The sequence below is a fragment of the Aquarana catesbeiana genome, linkage group LG12 (assembly GCF_042186555.1).
Source record: "Aquarana catesbeiana isolate 2022-GZ linkage group LG12, ASM4218655v1, whole genome shotgun sequence".
In the NCBI taxonomy this organism is placed as follows: Eukaryota; Metazoa; Chordata; class Amphibia; order Anura; family Ranidae; genus Aquarana; species Aquarana catesbeiana.
Window position 1 is genome coordinate 216,058,961 of NC_133335.1, and position 16,138 is coordinate 216,075,098.

General features: G+C 44.3%; 1 protein-coding gene across 1 annotated transcript in view; it reads left to right on the forward strand.

The window, feature by feature from the left end:
• USP36 (ubiquitin specific peptidase 36) overlaps positions 1-15,221 on the forward strand; it is a 72,705-nt gene extending 57,484 nt beyond the window's left edge. Inside the window, exons 15-19 of the mRNA XM_073606685.1 lie at positions 2,547-3,137; positions 7,139-7,290; positions 8,934-9,098; positions 11,756-11,871; positions 14,963-15,221. Of these exons, the coding sequence (XP_073462786.1) occupies positions 2,547-3,137; positions 7,139-7,290; positions 8,934-9,098; positions 11,756-11,871; positions 14,963-15,091 (1,153 nt within the window). The 3' untranslated portion in view covers positions 15,092-15,221. The remainder of the gene's footprint in view (positions 1-2,546; positions 3,138-7,138; positions 7,291-8,933; positions 9,099-11,755; positions 11,872-14,962) is intronic.
• Positions 15,222-16,138: the final 917 nt, after the last annotated feature.

A 16,138-nucleotide genomic window follows, 5' to 3' on the forward strand; every position in this document is an offset into this window, starting at 1 on the left:
TTAACCTGGGAGAAATTATCGCTGGACCCACCTCACAGATTGGAGTACCTGAGCCTGATACTAGAAATTACACTGTCCAGGATCTTCCTGCCTTGGATCAAACTTCTGTCCTACCAGTCTCATGCCCCAGCCCTCAGTGCCCAAATAGTTGCATCCTTCAAGGCTGTGCCATATGCAGCTTAACATTCTGGCAGTGTGGGACAAACAAACTCTGTCTTTGGACCACCCAGTGTGTCTGACCACCAAGGCCAGACTCTCCCTAGCATTTAGATTTCTAACACAACCCTAGAGTTAGAGAAGCCCTTTCTCCCAAGGATGTGAAAGGCCCTCCTGACAGATTCCAGCCTGTTGGGCTGGGGCATAGTCCTGAATGCCCTCTCAGTGGAGGGAACTTTATCATCAGGGGAACCCAGCCTTCCCATCAACATTCTAGAGCTCAAAGCAATTGTCCCTTCAACGCTTGACCCCCTCCAATTGCAGGTACACCCGATGAGCATCGAATCGCACAGAATTCCGTGCTGCACACAAAGAAAAAATAACTTGATTCTCTCTTGGGTAGAATTTAATGTTTCGGCCCTGTCTGCTGTCCACATCCTAGGCCTGGAAATTTGCAAGCAGAATTTCTCAGTCATGAACCCGAGGGAATGGGCTGTCTTTGGTCTTTGTAGAGGAGTTTCAAGCCCTTTATCGGGAGTAAGAACAACAGACATGAAGGAACAAGAAAGCGTAGTGGGGGGCTAGGTATGCAACACTCCTGGAAATAATGAATTCTGTAGAGTCTTTTGGAAGCCATCACCCTGCAATAGAGCATACATTACCCAGTCAGTGGGTTGAGTTTTCAGTGTTCTTTGTCTTTTTTTTTTTTTTTTTTTTTAACAAGCAGGGCTTTCTTTTATGTAGTCAGAAGTGACAAGGTCGCAATACATGGGAAAGCTAGATAAGTGGATGAATGGGAATAGTTGGCTTGCTCTTCCATGTTTTTCCAGATTAGGAAACCCTTATACGTGATGTATTACACTACTGAACATAACCTATACACCAAACTATAATTGCATCCTTTTATATACCAAGTTTGAATAATAAAGAATAACTGCATAACTCAAAATCTTTGAAAAGTTTGTAGTTTCTGGTTCTACAATAAAATGCTTCGAATCCTGGAAAAAAATCAGTTTAAAGTAGAAGTAGGACCAAAGCTCTTTTGGCTCTACTTCTCCTGGGGATCATAGTGGTGCACTTTGTTCTGCATTTCTGTGACCCATATTCAGCCAGTCCAGACTTTGGGAGCCATGGCTAGCGGCACCTGGACTGGCTCCATTTGCACTGGTTTCTCTCAGATTACTGCAAAGTGGATGATTGGGCGGGCTTGTGGTCAATGAATAGGGTTTTATATTGATGGGCACTGGCTATTCTCTCAACCACTCAGCTACGAGGAAACACGTTGCTTAATACATTTATAAGATGGTTGCTCAAATGTAAGGATTGCGGTGGGTCATTCTGAGTCGTAGAATTGGTGGAGGTAGAGAATTTGGAGACAGGCAGGCCGTCTTGAGACAGAAGCGCGATGCTAAATAACAAATGCTCTTCTGCAACCCTAAATAAGTGCTTTCAGAGTAGTATGTTTTTGGGTTTGAGACTAACACTATGATAATGTAGGGTTGGATGTGTGCTTTTCTACATAATGTACCAGCATGTGACATGATAAAGCGGAGTTTCACCCAAAAATGGAACTTCCGCTTTAAGCACTCCTCGCCCCCTTACATGCCACATTTGGCATGTAATTTTTTTGAGGGGGGAGTGGGGGCTTTGTTAGAAGGGGGACTTCCTGTCCCACTTGCTCCTTCCGCCCAGGGACCGCCAAGGCGATTCCTCCTCTCGCCTTAGGCGGCCCCTCCCTCTAGGCGATCTCCTGGGACACGTGACAGGTCCCAGGAGATCGCCTGTCCACTCCGGGAGCGCAGCGCGACTTGCGCATGCGCCGTGTGTGCCCGGCCGTGAAGCCGAAAGCTGTCACAGCCGGGTGCCCAGAGTGGCAATGGAGGCACCAGCGGAGAGGAGCGACGCTCCGTTCGGCTGCATCGCTGTACCGTGGAACAGGTAAGTGTCTGTTTATTAAAAGTCAGCAACTACACTTTTTGTAGCTGCTGACTTTTTATAACCATAAAAAGCCTGGAACTCCGCTTTAAGTGTATTTTACAATGCTACTTATTGGAAATGGCTTTCCCTTTTTTCTTATTTCTTTCTTATTTTATGTTTGGTTGTGTGTGTGCAAAAACAAAAAAATTTCAATAAAAACTATTGTTTAAAGAAAAAGAAAGTGTATTTTTGCATTTGAAAAACTGCTGCGCAAATATGGCATCACGTAAGAAATTGCAAAACCAATAATTTTATTCTCTAGGGCCTCTGCTTAAAAATATATATAATGTTTGGGTGTTCTATGTAATCTTCTAGCAAAAAATACAGATTTTTAAACGTAAACAAAAAAAAGTCAGAAAAGGTTTGGTCTTAAAGTGGATGTTCTCTGATTTATTTTTATTTTTCTTTCGCAGAGACTCTCTTCCAGCCTCAGACAGCTTCCCTGGGATTTGTAGTAACACTTTTAAACACAAAACATTTAAACCCCAAGAGAAACACAAAAGACCAAGTGTATCATCTCCCCAACATTTCACTCCATCAGGGTACCCATCCAGCTTTTGCAATACCTCCAAGCAGACTCTCTTGCCCCAGGATCCAGCTGGAGACAGCTGCACCTCTACAGCACAGGAGGGCATCTCAGAGCAAAAAAGTCAACTGCATATCATAAGCCGCAATGGGGACAGCAGGAACAGAGAAGAAAGCAGCATAAGGAAGAAACACAAGAAGAAAAAGAGAAAAGCATCCGAACCCTCAGAAATCATGGAAAGGACAGAAAAGGTTTATTCCCACTTGGACCCTGAAAGACAAAAACTTAAACTAGAGAAAACTAAAATCAAATCAAAGAAAGCCAAAACTTTGCAGGGCCACACCTCTCCAAAACCTGTACTAGAGCCAACGAACAATGTTGAGACTCAGGAGACCACGAGGAAAAAGAAAAAGAGGAGAAAGGATGAGAGACCAGATGATTATAATACAGAAAGTGAGCGTGAAGCATCAGTGAAAAGGTAAGTGGCTTCCCCAGAATGTAGTAATGGCAAGTCGCCTGCTATGGTGGCACTCGTGCATGCTCGCTCTGGAGCCCCGCTCTGTGTGCCCATAAGACACAAAGTGCGCCTTTGCCCCGCTCACTGGTTTTGACTGACAGCAGTAGGAGCCAATGACGCTCCGTGCTCTCAGCCAAGCCTGTGAGACAGGGGAGAAGAGCTGCTGCAGAAGAGTGCTGCAGAAGAGCTGCTGCAGCACTGGATTGAGATCGGGCACAAGGTGAGTATTTAGACGGGGGGGAGGTGGACGTAAAAGGTTTTTTACCTTAAAGTAGAAGTCCACCCTATCACTAAAATCTCTGCATCTATTAGAATCGGATCAGAAAATGTTATTGTCATTTTACAATAACAATCATGAAATGAAACACAGTTGTAGCGCCCTCACAATAAAAAATAAATTTCACGCCCATAAATACACTTAACCAAAAACAGCATACATATGGTAATAAATACATACCGTATATACTCGAGTATAAGCCAAGTTTTTCAGCACATTTTTTAGGCTGAACCCCCCCCCAACCCCCCCAAAACAGCGGGTGTCTCCTGCTGTGTCATGCAGTATGTTCGGCGGCAGTCCATTGTAACAAAGCCCCGCCCCCTCCTCGTGCGTGATAGACAGAACACTGATAGTTTCGCAGCATTGTATCAGTGCTCCGTCCATCACGGACGAGGAGGAGGCGGGGCTTTGTTACAGTAGACAGCCGCCAAACAGACCGCATGACACAGCAGGAGACACCCGCTGTTTTAGTTATCAAAGGTACGGCTGCAGATGGGCACTGATGATACAGGTGGGCACAGTAAGGCTGCAGATGGGCATTGTTTACCCAGTAGCTGGTGCATTTCCCACCCTAGGCTTATACTCGAGTCAATACGTTTTCACAGTTTTTTGTGGTAAAATTAGGTGCCTCGGCTTATATTCAGGTCGGCCTATACTCGAGTATATACAGTACGCCCAAGCCATTTATTAGATAAGACCTCCAGTTGTTCAAGAGTCGCACAGATCGAGGAAAAAAAACTTATCTGCAACCTGGTAGTATGAGAGCCAATGTTTCTATACCGCCTACCAGATGGTAGCAATGCATACAGAGCATTACCAGGATGTGAAGTGTCTTCCAATATATTAATCACTCTCTGAAGACACCTCCCCTCCCCCAGTTCATCAATAATCAGTAGACTAATTCCTGCAATAATCTTCTGTGCAGTTTTTATTACCCTCTGTAGGGCATTTCTGTCATGGATTATGCATGATTCTTGCCACAAGGAAATGTGGTGCTCTAGCACACTTTCAATAGCAGCTTTATAGAAGCTATAAAGGACCCCCTCTAAAAAGCCTGCCTTCCATAGCTTCTTCAAAAAGTACAGTCTCTGATGAGCCTTGCCCACTAGATGGGATATATGCCCTGTCCATGGCAGGTCCTCCCTAATTATTGTTCCCAGGAAGCGGAACTCCTCTACCCTCTCAACCTCCATCCCATTGATCACCACTGGATCATATCCATCTCCCGTACTTTCCTAAAATCAATAATAATCTCCTTTTGTCTTTGCTATATTTAACTGTAAGTTGTTCTCTTTGCACCATCCATCTTCAGACTTCCACAATCGAACATTAACCTATTTAGCCCTGTAAAGAAGAAATCCTTATACATACCTCTTTTGAAGCCGATCCGACCAGATTCCACGCTGAGCTGTCAGCTGCGCCTTCACTGTGGAGGTGGGTGCAGAAGACACAGCCGACAACGGAAGCCCCATAGTAACTCCTATGGGTGACGTCACTCCCCATTCATTTCACAGCCGTTGTCGGTTGTGTCCTCTGCAGAGCCTCCGCCGCTGGAGACGGAACCGGCTTCAAAAAAGGTATGTATACTGATTTCTTCTTTACAGGCTAGATAGGTTTGTGTTAGATTGTGGATGTCTGTAGATTGCAGGGACTTTAGTGTTAGGGTGGACTTACACTTTAAAGCTGTTGTAAACTACTGGACTTTTTTTTTTGTTTTTGTACCTGCAAGATAATGTTCTAATGTGCTAGTATGCATTGCATACTGGCACATTATGTTAAACTTACTCTAAAGCGGAGGTCTGCCAAATACTGCAGCTGCTGACTTTTAAAATAAGGACACTTACCTGTCCAGGGCGTGCACGATGTCGGCACCCGAAGCCGATCAGTCCCTCGGCTGTCGGGTGCTGCCCCCGCCATCTTCGGTAAGGAATCAGGAAGTGAAGCCTTGCAGTTTCACTTCCTGGTTCCCTACTGCCCATGTGCGACTCGCGCTGCGCTATCCCACTGGTCCCTGCTTTCTTCTGGGACCTGTGTGTCTCCCAGAAGACAGCGGGGGTGACGGAGAAGGCGCCGGAAGTGGCGTAGATACCCGCAGGTGGCACAGGTATCTGTGCCCTGAAGTGGGAGCAAAATACCTGTATTAGACAGGTATCTGCTCCCCCCTCCCCCCTGAAAGGTGCCAAATGTGAAACCGCAGGGGGGGAGGAACCGGAAAAGCAGAAAGTTCAATTTTTGGGTGGAACTCCGCTTTAAAATGAAGCCCTTCCAGCGCTGAGATGTCAGGACTACAGGCGCTCCCATCTTCACTCATCTTGCCTTCCCGGTTTGCGGACTCTGGCTCTGTGACTGGCCGGCGCCGCGATGACGTCACTCTGGCTGTTTCAGAGCGCATGCACTAGTGATTTCACTGGTTGCATGTACAGTAAATATCTTCTAAACGGCGCACGTTAAGGGGATATTTACACTACCTATAGGTAAGCCTTATTATAGGCTTTCTCTATAGGTAAATGTCAAAAATGAAAGTTTACTTCCACTTTAATGCAGAGATAAAAAGGTAAAAAACCCTTTTATCTTTACAACTAATTTAACTTCTCTTTAAAACATGTCCGCTGTGCAAAAAGTAAACTTTCAAAAATAAAATAGATGATCTCCTGTTGCTGGCCTCCCTCATTTGGAGGTTCCTTCACTTGTCCACGGTACACAATTTGAACTGGAGAAGATTGGGATGTGATCTTTTGGGCCCTGAAACTCTCAGCCCTTCCGAATTACATGCTGGGACGGGTCTTACTGCTGGGCCATAACTTGACAAACTTTGGAGTGAAATTGTGGCATATACATATTTGCTCCAGAGAAAAACCAGGGTTGTTTTAGGAAATTAATAAGGTGGGTGGTCTAGGCCTGACCCCCTACCGCACCCTACGCTAGCCTACTCTACCATACCCCACCCCACCTTGCCTTATCTTTCCCCACCATGCCCTTCCCTACCCCTCAACAAAACAAAACACCCCCAGCTGTGTCTGATTTTGAAAGCAAAGGGTGATATGCCCTGCATAATTCCTACTGTGATTGGCATAGCAGGATTATTTTAATCTTTTTAACACTACTGTGAAGATGGATGCTGACAGGAAGGAGGCTCCTGAGTTGATTACAGCTATTGGTTGGCACTGTGGGCCACTACTTCCCGACTGCGATTACATCACTACATAGGATCATGTGTGCTCAGCCTGTGGCCCTCCAGGTGTTGGGGAACTACAAGTCCCATGAGGCATTGCAAGGCTGACAGTTAAAAGCATGTCTCCCAAAGGCATTGTGGGACTTGTAGTTCCGCAACAGCTGGAGGGCCACAGGTTGTGCACCAATGACATAGATGGTGTTTGAGAGGAAAAGACCTGCAGCATTGAATACAGTGACTTATGCATAGGAAAGCAATCCTGACCCTAAAATCTGGGACTCTTCAGGGGTCTGGTGGTGGGGCCCTGAATCTGGTGGTCTCAGAGCAACTGCCCTTTTCTAATATGGTTTGCTGGCTCGATCTTCAGCTGGTTTTTATCTTTTTTTTTTTTTATATATATACAGGTTCTCTTTACCATCTGTTGTCCAGAACAATGGCAGCATTAAAATAAAATTGTAATACTGATTACACACGCTACATGTTATGATTAAATGTGCAATGTTTTCCCCCTAGTACACACATAGTGTCTAGCCAGGATTCGCAAGGGGATCATGAAATCATGAAAATAAAGAAGAAGAAAAAGCATAAATTGCACGATAGCCAAGAGAGTGAAGAGAGCGAATCTGCCAAAGGACATAAACATAAAGCTCAGGAAATGAACTGTGGTAAGAAATAACCAGAGGACTGGCCAGTAGGGGTAGAAAATGCCCCAGCGTCAAAGAGAGTAGTGTCCCAAGCTCAGTGGGAGGAATAGTACCCCATCATTGGTGTCAGTGGGAGGAATAGTGCTCCATCATTGGTGTCAGTGGGAGGAATAGTGCCCCATCATTGGTGTCAGTGGGAGGAATAGTGCCCCATCATTGGTGTCAGTGGGGGAAATAGTGCCTCATCATTGGTGTCAGTGGGGGGAATAGTGCCTCATCATTGGTGTCAGTGGGAGGAATAGTGCTCCATCATTGGTGTCAGTGGAAGGAATAGTGCCCCATTATTGGTGTCAGTGGGAGGATACCAATGCCCCATCTTTGTTCACAGTGGGAGGAATAATGCCCCATCATTGGTATCAGTGGGAGGAATAGGGCCCCATAATTGGTGTCAGTGGGAGGAATAGTGTCCCATCATTGCTCTCAGTGGAAGGAATAGTGCCCCATCGTTGGTGTTAGTGGAAGTAATGGTGCCCCATTGTTGGGGCTAGTGGATCAAATCTTGCCCCATCATTGCTGTCAGTGGAAGCAATGGTGCTGCACTGTTGGTGTCAGTAGAAGGATTGGTGCCTCATATCTGTGGGTAGAGCAGTGCCCCAGGGGCAAGCTAAGGGTGAGTAAAGGCCTAGTCTGTGGGCTGCAGTTGGGATACCACTGATATAAAGCAATGAAAGAAAATAATATTTCAGAGAGCTCACTGGCTCTGGTTATGCAGTTCACAATTAAAAAGGCTTCCCTATTTACCTCTTGCTGCCCACGTAACTCATATGTGCGGCAGCAAAAAGGGTGGGCTTTAACGTTCACATGCTGCACAGCTCCCGATCATGGGACCACTGTGACAGCCAATCGCTGTGGTCACGTGATCTGGCAGACCTTCCCGCCCCGAGCCATAGCATCACAATTAACCGCTTTGCGCTGGCCATTCACATATATGTGGCCTCTTAGCGGGTGGGCCTTAACGGCCTTATGCAGCCCTATGTAAACAACTTACCGCGCTGAGAGTGCGTTCCCAGCACAGTAGCTGGCGGAGGATCGGTAAGTTTCCCAATTCATACTTGCGATAGGGAGCTTTCTGATCATGTGACAGCCTATCACAGAGGTCACATGACCTAAATGTCCGCCTCCCAGCTTTTAGACCTCTTATAGGGCTGGGAGGCAGTTGGCGCAAAGGGGTGAAAGGGAACCTGGGGTGGGCGTGAAGGGCTTAAAATTGATATAACGTTTATTTTTTTTTTACATTTTTGACCACTTTGTACCCTGTGTTTAAAAAAAAAAAAAAACAGAAAAATTAATTAAACCGCTTGTACCAAATTAAATCCTCAAAAAAAATATTTGGATGGACTAACAATGGGCAGATTCCTCCTGGTTATCATTTTTGGGGAAACTTCTGGACAGATAAAAAAAAATGACAGGGAAAAAGTCAGGTAGAGTAGGCAATCCCTCGTGAAGCCATAACAATTGTTACTACTCTCTGAATTGCTTGTCATTTGTCACAGCTGGTCTGTTGTTTGATCACCGAACGTTCCCTCCCCATAGAGAAAGACGGTTGGTTTCTGGTTGCCATGTTTTTGTTTTAATTTGCTGATTCAGTCTCTTATTCTCTGCAGACTCTATATTTGTATGGGACAGCCACATCAAAGATGGATACAAGCGACTTCCTTCCATTCCCTGTGCAAACAAGAAAGCCCAGCTGGCATGGGACGGCACGGCGAAATCTGGTGTCGTGGAACAGCTACTGAAGAGCGCCACCAATAAAGCCTATGGGATGCAAGGTGAGATACTCGGGGCACAGGGATCAAAAAACCTAAAGCCAGACATTTTTCTTAGTTTTGGTTAGAGTGGGGAGGAGTTAAAGAAGAATTCCAGGTATGAATATTTTATACAAAGTTGCATTGGTCCAATGTATGTTACAGGGCATCCGGAAAGTATTCACTTTTTCCACATTTTGTTATGGTACAGTCTTATTCCAAAATGGATTAAATTCATTATTTTCCTTAAAAATTCTACAAACATTACCCCATAATGACAACGTGAAAAAAAATTTGTGTGAAATCTTTGCAAATTTATTAAAAATAAAAAACTAAATTTAATCCCATGTACATAAGTATTCACAGCCTTTGCGCAATACTTTGTTGAAGCACCTTTGGCACCAATTACAGCCTCAAGTCTTTTTGAGTATGATGCTACAAGCTTGGCACACCTATTTCTGGGCAGTTTCCCCCATTCTTCTTTGCAGGACCTCTCAAGCTCCATCAGGTTGGATGGGGAGAGTCGGTGCACAGCAATTTTCAGATCTCACCAGAGATGTTCAATCAGGTTCACGTCTTGGCTCTGGCTGGGCCACTCAAGGACATTCACAGAGTTGTCTCGTAGCCACTTCTTTGTTATCTTGGCTGTGTGCTTAGGGTCGTGATCCTGTTGGAAGATGAACCTTCGCTCCAGTCTGAGGTCCAGAGCGCTCTGGAGCAGGTTTTCATTAAGGATGTCTCTGTACATTACTGCAGTCATCTTTCCCTCGATCCTGACTAGTCTCCCAGTGCCTGCCGCTGAAAAACATCCCCACAGCATGATGCTGCCACCACCATGCTTCATTGTAGGGATGGTATTGGCCAGGTGATGAGTGGGGCCTTGTTTCATTAGACCAGAGAATTTTGTTTCTCAGTCCCTCAGGTGCCTTTTGGTAAACTCCAGGTGGACTATCATGTGCCTTTTACTGAGGAGTGGCTTCTGTCTGGCCACTCTACAATGCAGGCCTGATTGGTGGAGTGATGCAGAAATGGTTGTTCTTGTGGAAGTTTCTCCTCTCTCTACAGAGAAACGCTGGAGCTCTGTCAGAGTGGCCATCAGGATCTTGGTCACCTCCCTGACTAAGGTCCTTCTCCCCCGATCGCTCAGTTTTGCCAGGTAGCCCGCTCTAGGAAGAGTCCTGGTGGTTCCAAACTTCTTCCATTTACGGATGAAAGAGGCCACTGTGCTCATTGGGAACTTTAATGCTGCAGACGTTTTTCTGTACCCTTCCCCAGATCTGTGCCTCCATACAATCCTGTCTCTGAGGCCTACAGACAATTCCTTGGACTTCATGGCTTGGTTTGTGCTCTGACATGCACTGTTAACTGTGGGACCTTATATAGACAGGTGTGTGCCTTTCCAAATCATGTCCAATCAACTGAATTTATCACAGGTGGACTCCAATCAAGTTGTCGAAACATCTCAAGGATGATCAGTGGAAACCTGAGCTCATTTTTGAGTGTCATGGCAAAGGCTGTGAATACTTATGTACATGGGATTTTTTTTTTGTTTTTAGTAAATTTGCAAATATTTCAAACAAACTTCTTTCTTGTTGTCATTATGGGGTATTGCTTGTAGAATTTTGAGGAAAATAATGAATTTAATCCATTTTGGAATAAGGCTGTAACATAACAAAATGTGGAAAAAGTGAAGTGCTCTGAATACTTTCCGGATGCACTGTAAACCGCATACATGGATGATGCCCCTGGAAGTTGAAAATCACTGAAGTGAATACCACAAGTCCAGAGATCTCAACTTCCGGGTTCCATGCTGAGTGGCTACCCTGCTGCATTTTGAACACAGGAGGTCGGCAGCTCGGCACAGTCACCCTTTACAATGAAAGGTGTGAATTGCTCAGAAAGTTTGAACTTATTGAAAGTGGGAGCACCACTGAGCAAAAACTGTACAGCTGAGGTTATAAAAATCATGGAAACTAGTAGCGCTGCACAATTAATCGTTAAAAAATCATGATCTCGATTCACCCCCTCTGACAATCTCTCCTGCTGAGATTGCGATTCTTTCATATAAACAAGTGCAGAGATTATCTGCTCACTCAGCTGTCAAAAGAAAGCATCTGGGCAGTCTGCCAAGTTTATAACTTGAAACATTGTAACTAAGTTTCCTTCTTAGATCAAAGGGATAGAACTTCTGTGTAAATAAATAATTGGGGCAGTCTGCCAAGTTTTCAACAACCTGTAAATGCAGGAAGTTTAACCACTTAAAGTCTAAATCTTTTTCTGACACTTCTTTCTTAAGTTAAAATCAATATTTTTTGCTAGAAAGTTACTTGGAACCCCCAAACATTATATATATATTTTAGCAGAGACCCTAGGGAATAAAATGGCAATTGCTGCAATATTTTATGTCACACTGTATTTGCCCAGCGGTCTTTCAAATGCAATTTTTTGGGGAAAAAATACACTTCAGTGAATAAAACAAAAAAACAAAAAAAAAACGAAACAGTAACGTTAGCCCAATTTTTTTTGTTTTAATGTTAAAGATAATGTTACACCGCGAGAATCATTAGAAGAATCGTGATATATCTTCTAAGCAAAAAAAATCGTGATTCTCATTTTAGCCAAAACCGTGCAAACCAGTACACTCCATTTAATTGTCCTTTTTATTGTGCTTTGCCCCACAGTGTTCAGTTGGGATGGAGAAAAGTCCACTGTAAGTCAAGATGCTGAGCATGATGCAGAGGAGGCCAAACATAACTCGGTTATAGATGAATGGGATGAAGACTTTGATAGTGGAAAGGTAAATTTGGGTTATGAATCCAATAGAAGTTGAGTCTGTGTACATCATCCTCTGGGGTAAGCCCTAACACCAAAGCTTACTCATGCAGCAAGAAGGTAACTTGTATAAGTGAGTACACTATCAGCAGAAAACTTTGCGACCGTGCCTCTTTAACCACTTCCAGACAAGCGATGTGCCCGTACGTCAATGGATGGTTATACCGGGATGATGCCTGGTATCGGTTTTTAGAGCTGGCGGTCAGCTCTCTTGTAGAAACAATACCAACGGCTGACGTCCCAACACCTCCCCTGCCGATCCTTTCCACCGCCTTCCGAGGCTTCCGTCCTACCCAAGACCTGAGTGTCCAGCGGGCGCGTCCGCTGGCTGGTCAGACAGCCGAAGAATGCCGGGATCGGCTCTCCACTATGGTAACCCAGAAGCGATGACCTGATTGGTGCTTCTGGTTTACCTGGATGTTTTAAAAAATCGAAAGCATTCAAAAACACTTTTAAGGGCATAGGAGGGATTTTGGGGGTCTTATAGGCCCCAGATCTCTCCATAAAGAGGACCTGTCACAAGCATGTTTACATTCCTTGTGACAGCAATAAAAGTGTTTAAAAATGTTTTTAAAGCAACAGTGTGTTTAACCACTTCTGCCCCGGAAGATTTGGCTGCTGAATGACCGGGCCATTTTTAGCGATTCAGCACTGCGTCGCTTTAACTGACACTGCCAAACAAAATTGACGTCCTTTTTTTCCCACAAATAGAGCTTTCTTTTGGAGGTATTTGTTCTACTCTGCGGTTTTTATTTTTTGCGCTATAAACAAAAAAGCGACAATTTTGAAACGAAACACAATATTTTGTACTTTTTGCTAAAATAAATATCCCCTTTTTTTTTAAAAGCACATTTTTTCCTCAGTTTAGGCCGATATGTATTCTTCTACATATTTTTGGTAAAAAAAATCACAATACACGTATATTGATTGGTTTGCGCAAACGTTATAGCATCTACAAAATAGGGGATAGATTTAGAGCATTTTTATTATAATTATTTTTCTACTAGTAATGGCGGCGATCTGCGATTTTTATCGGGACTGTAACATTATGGCGGACACATCGGACACTTTTGACATTTTTGGGACCATTGGCATTTTATACAGCGATCAGTGCTATAAATATGCATTGATTACTGTAAAAATGTCAGGGAAGGGGTTAACACTAGGGGGCGATCAAGGGGTTAAGTGTGTTCTCTATGTGTGCGTTTCTAACTGTAGGGGGAGGGGACTGACTGGAGGAAATGACAGATTGTGGTTCCTCACAGAGCAGGGATTTTTGTGTTTACATACACACGTCCCTGTTCTGCCTCTCGTGGCCACGATCGCTCGTGGCCGACCGTCATCGTGACTTTTGCCCATGAGCATCGGCACCCCCCGCGCCTGCTATCCGGCTTAAAGGAGCCGATGTAAAGCTACAACTCGTGCCGACCTGCCGCAGTAATGAAGGTGGCTGGTTGGCAAGCGGTTAAATGGTTAAATAAAAATAAATATATATATATAATATATATTTTAAAGCGATTGTAAAGTCGTCTTTTTTTTCATTTCAAAATAACAAATATATTATACTTACCTGCTCCATGTAATGGTTTTGCACAGAGCAGCCCCGATCCTCCTCTTCTCGGGTCCCTCGTACTCCTGGCTCCTGTCTCCTGCTGAGTGCCCCCAAAGCAAGCAGCTTGCTATGGGGGCGCCTGAACTGAGCCACTGCTCTGTGTGTCCATTGGCTCGCTGACTTTGATTGATAAGCAGCAAGAGCTAATGGCGCCCGCTGTGTGTCTCAGCCAATCAGGAGTGAGAGTCTCGGACAGCTAAGACACTCGTACAACATTGCTGGATGGAGATAGGGCTCAGGTAAGTATGAGGGGGTTGCTGCGCATAGGTTTTTTATCATAACGCATGGAATGCATTAAAGTAAAAAAAAAAACTTCTGCCTTTAGAACCACTTTAATATAAAAAATTTAAAAAAACATAAAAGCATCCCGTCCTCCAGTGCTCGTGCACAAAGGTGAACGCGCGCTTCGGTCCCGCGCGCACGCAAACAGCGATCATCCCACACGTGAGGTATCCCTGCAAACGTCAGATCATGGGCAGTAATTCTAGCACCAGACCAGCACCACCTGTGGATAGTAAAATTGATGTAGTTTGTTGCCGCTGCACAGGCGGGCACAATTTTAAAGCGTTGTTTAGTATTTATTTACTTGGCCTAACATCATCTTTTATATTTTAGAAAAAAATTGGGTCATGTATTGTGTTTTTGCATTAAAATTTTAAAAAGTGTATTTTTTCCCCCAAAAATTTGTGTTTAAAAAAGAGCCACGCAAATACCGTGTGACATAAGAAATTGCAATACCTACCAATTTATTCGCTAGAGCCTCTGCTTTAAGAAAAAGGATTGTATAATGTTTGTGGGTTCTAACTAATATTCTAGCAAAAAATACTTCTTGTTACATGTAAACAAAAAGTGCCAGAAAAGGCCTGTTGTGGAAATGGTTAAAGTGTTACTAAACCCACAACAGTAAAATCAGTCTGTAAATGCATCAAAGCATGCTTGTTATACTCACTGTGGAACCTAAAGGGTTAATCCTCTGTATTGTGTAAAAAGGCTGTTTGATCCTGTCTTTTCTGATCCTCCCCTTCTTCCACTGTCTCCAAAACATGTCCGGATAAGACAGTTACTGGAGTCAGGCTGCACATGCTCAGTTTGGTGCGTATTGCTAGAGAGTTTGTTTTTTTGTTGGGAGGGTGCATGTGATCAGCACAGGGTCAATCAGCACTGTCCAGACAGAGGGTCAGGGGTCCTGCATCCTTATAGGCCAGCTAGTGCAGTATATGAAAACTCCTCCTGCAAGCTTTAATTAGGCACTGATAGAAGTCACAAGACTGCTATATGCTGCTGATAAGAAAAGGTATTTAGCAGTTTATATTTAATAATTGCATTTCCATGTTCTGTGTACTGCGGGAGTCCAGATATAGGGAATGCAGGGTCCGAGGTTTAGTAACACTTTAAAGATGCAGTTGAAATAATGTGTTTTATTTTATCTTGCTCTGTTTTGTAGGTGAAGAAAATCAAGTTCAAACGTGACAAGTTCAGAATTAATAACAGTTTCCAGTACTTCCAGAATCGGCGCAACTTCTGGTCGGTTACCCAACAAGGAAACTTCTCCAGATTTCCTTCCAGGTTCTGAGCACAACTTGAAAGGCCATGTGTGATGGACACAATTTTTTGTATTTTTCGGCCAGTCGGAGTTGTAATAAAACCTAGACATGTCGGGAGCTCTGTGATGTGGTCCTAGCTCTGTCTGCATTTTTAACTAATTGTGGTTTGATTGTCTATTTCCTCGATCATTGAGGTCCTCAGGTGAATCTCTAGCTGTCAGGGTAAGTGGACGTGTCTGGACAGTGTTGGCTATGGTGATGATGTAAAGATTCACTGGTTGCTGAGTCACTCCAGATTTCCCTTTTGGAGCAGTCAGAAGAGCAATAAATGAATTCTGGGGGTTTGGTTCTAATGGGTTCCATCATTTAAAGTAGAAGGAAAGAATAAACAAGAACACACTTTTTTTTTTCCCCCCATTGCTCTGATATTTAATGCATACATTTCCTAATACATTGCAATGTATCAAATATATCACAAGAGGTGTTCACAATTTTATTATTCTCAGAGGTGCTTACATCCCTGAATCTTAAAACATCTCCACTCTATTATTTAGGACTTTTAGGTGCAGCACCTTGGCACAGATTTAAGAGAGAAGTTCGGAAATGAAAAAAAAAAAAAAACGTTTATACTCAACTGGGTGGAAGGAGCATTGGTCCGATGATCTATCTGTTACCCACCACTTCAAAGACTGAGAACTGAGCGATCAAGTCTTCAGTGAACAGTCTTCAGTGAACAGAGAGCCGGTGACTGACTCTACTCTGCCCCTCCAGCGCTCGCTGGAGCTGGACAATGGAGGGGGCATCAGTGGTTGGCTCAGCCGCTCAGTGGCACGCTGAGAGGCTGAGCCAGCTGCCCTTCCAGGCATCTGGTTGGATCTCAACATTAAAGTCAGGATCTCTCTAAATTCTGGACCAACTCTGTGACGTCAGCCCCAGCGCTCACTGGAGCCCTGGGCTGTGGAGGGAGCAGGAGGGGCTGGCTCAGGCTCTTAGTGGCACGCTGAGAGGCTGAGCCAGCTGTCCAGGCATCTGGGTGGATCTTGACTCACCCCCCCCCCCAAGATCTCACTGGAGCA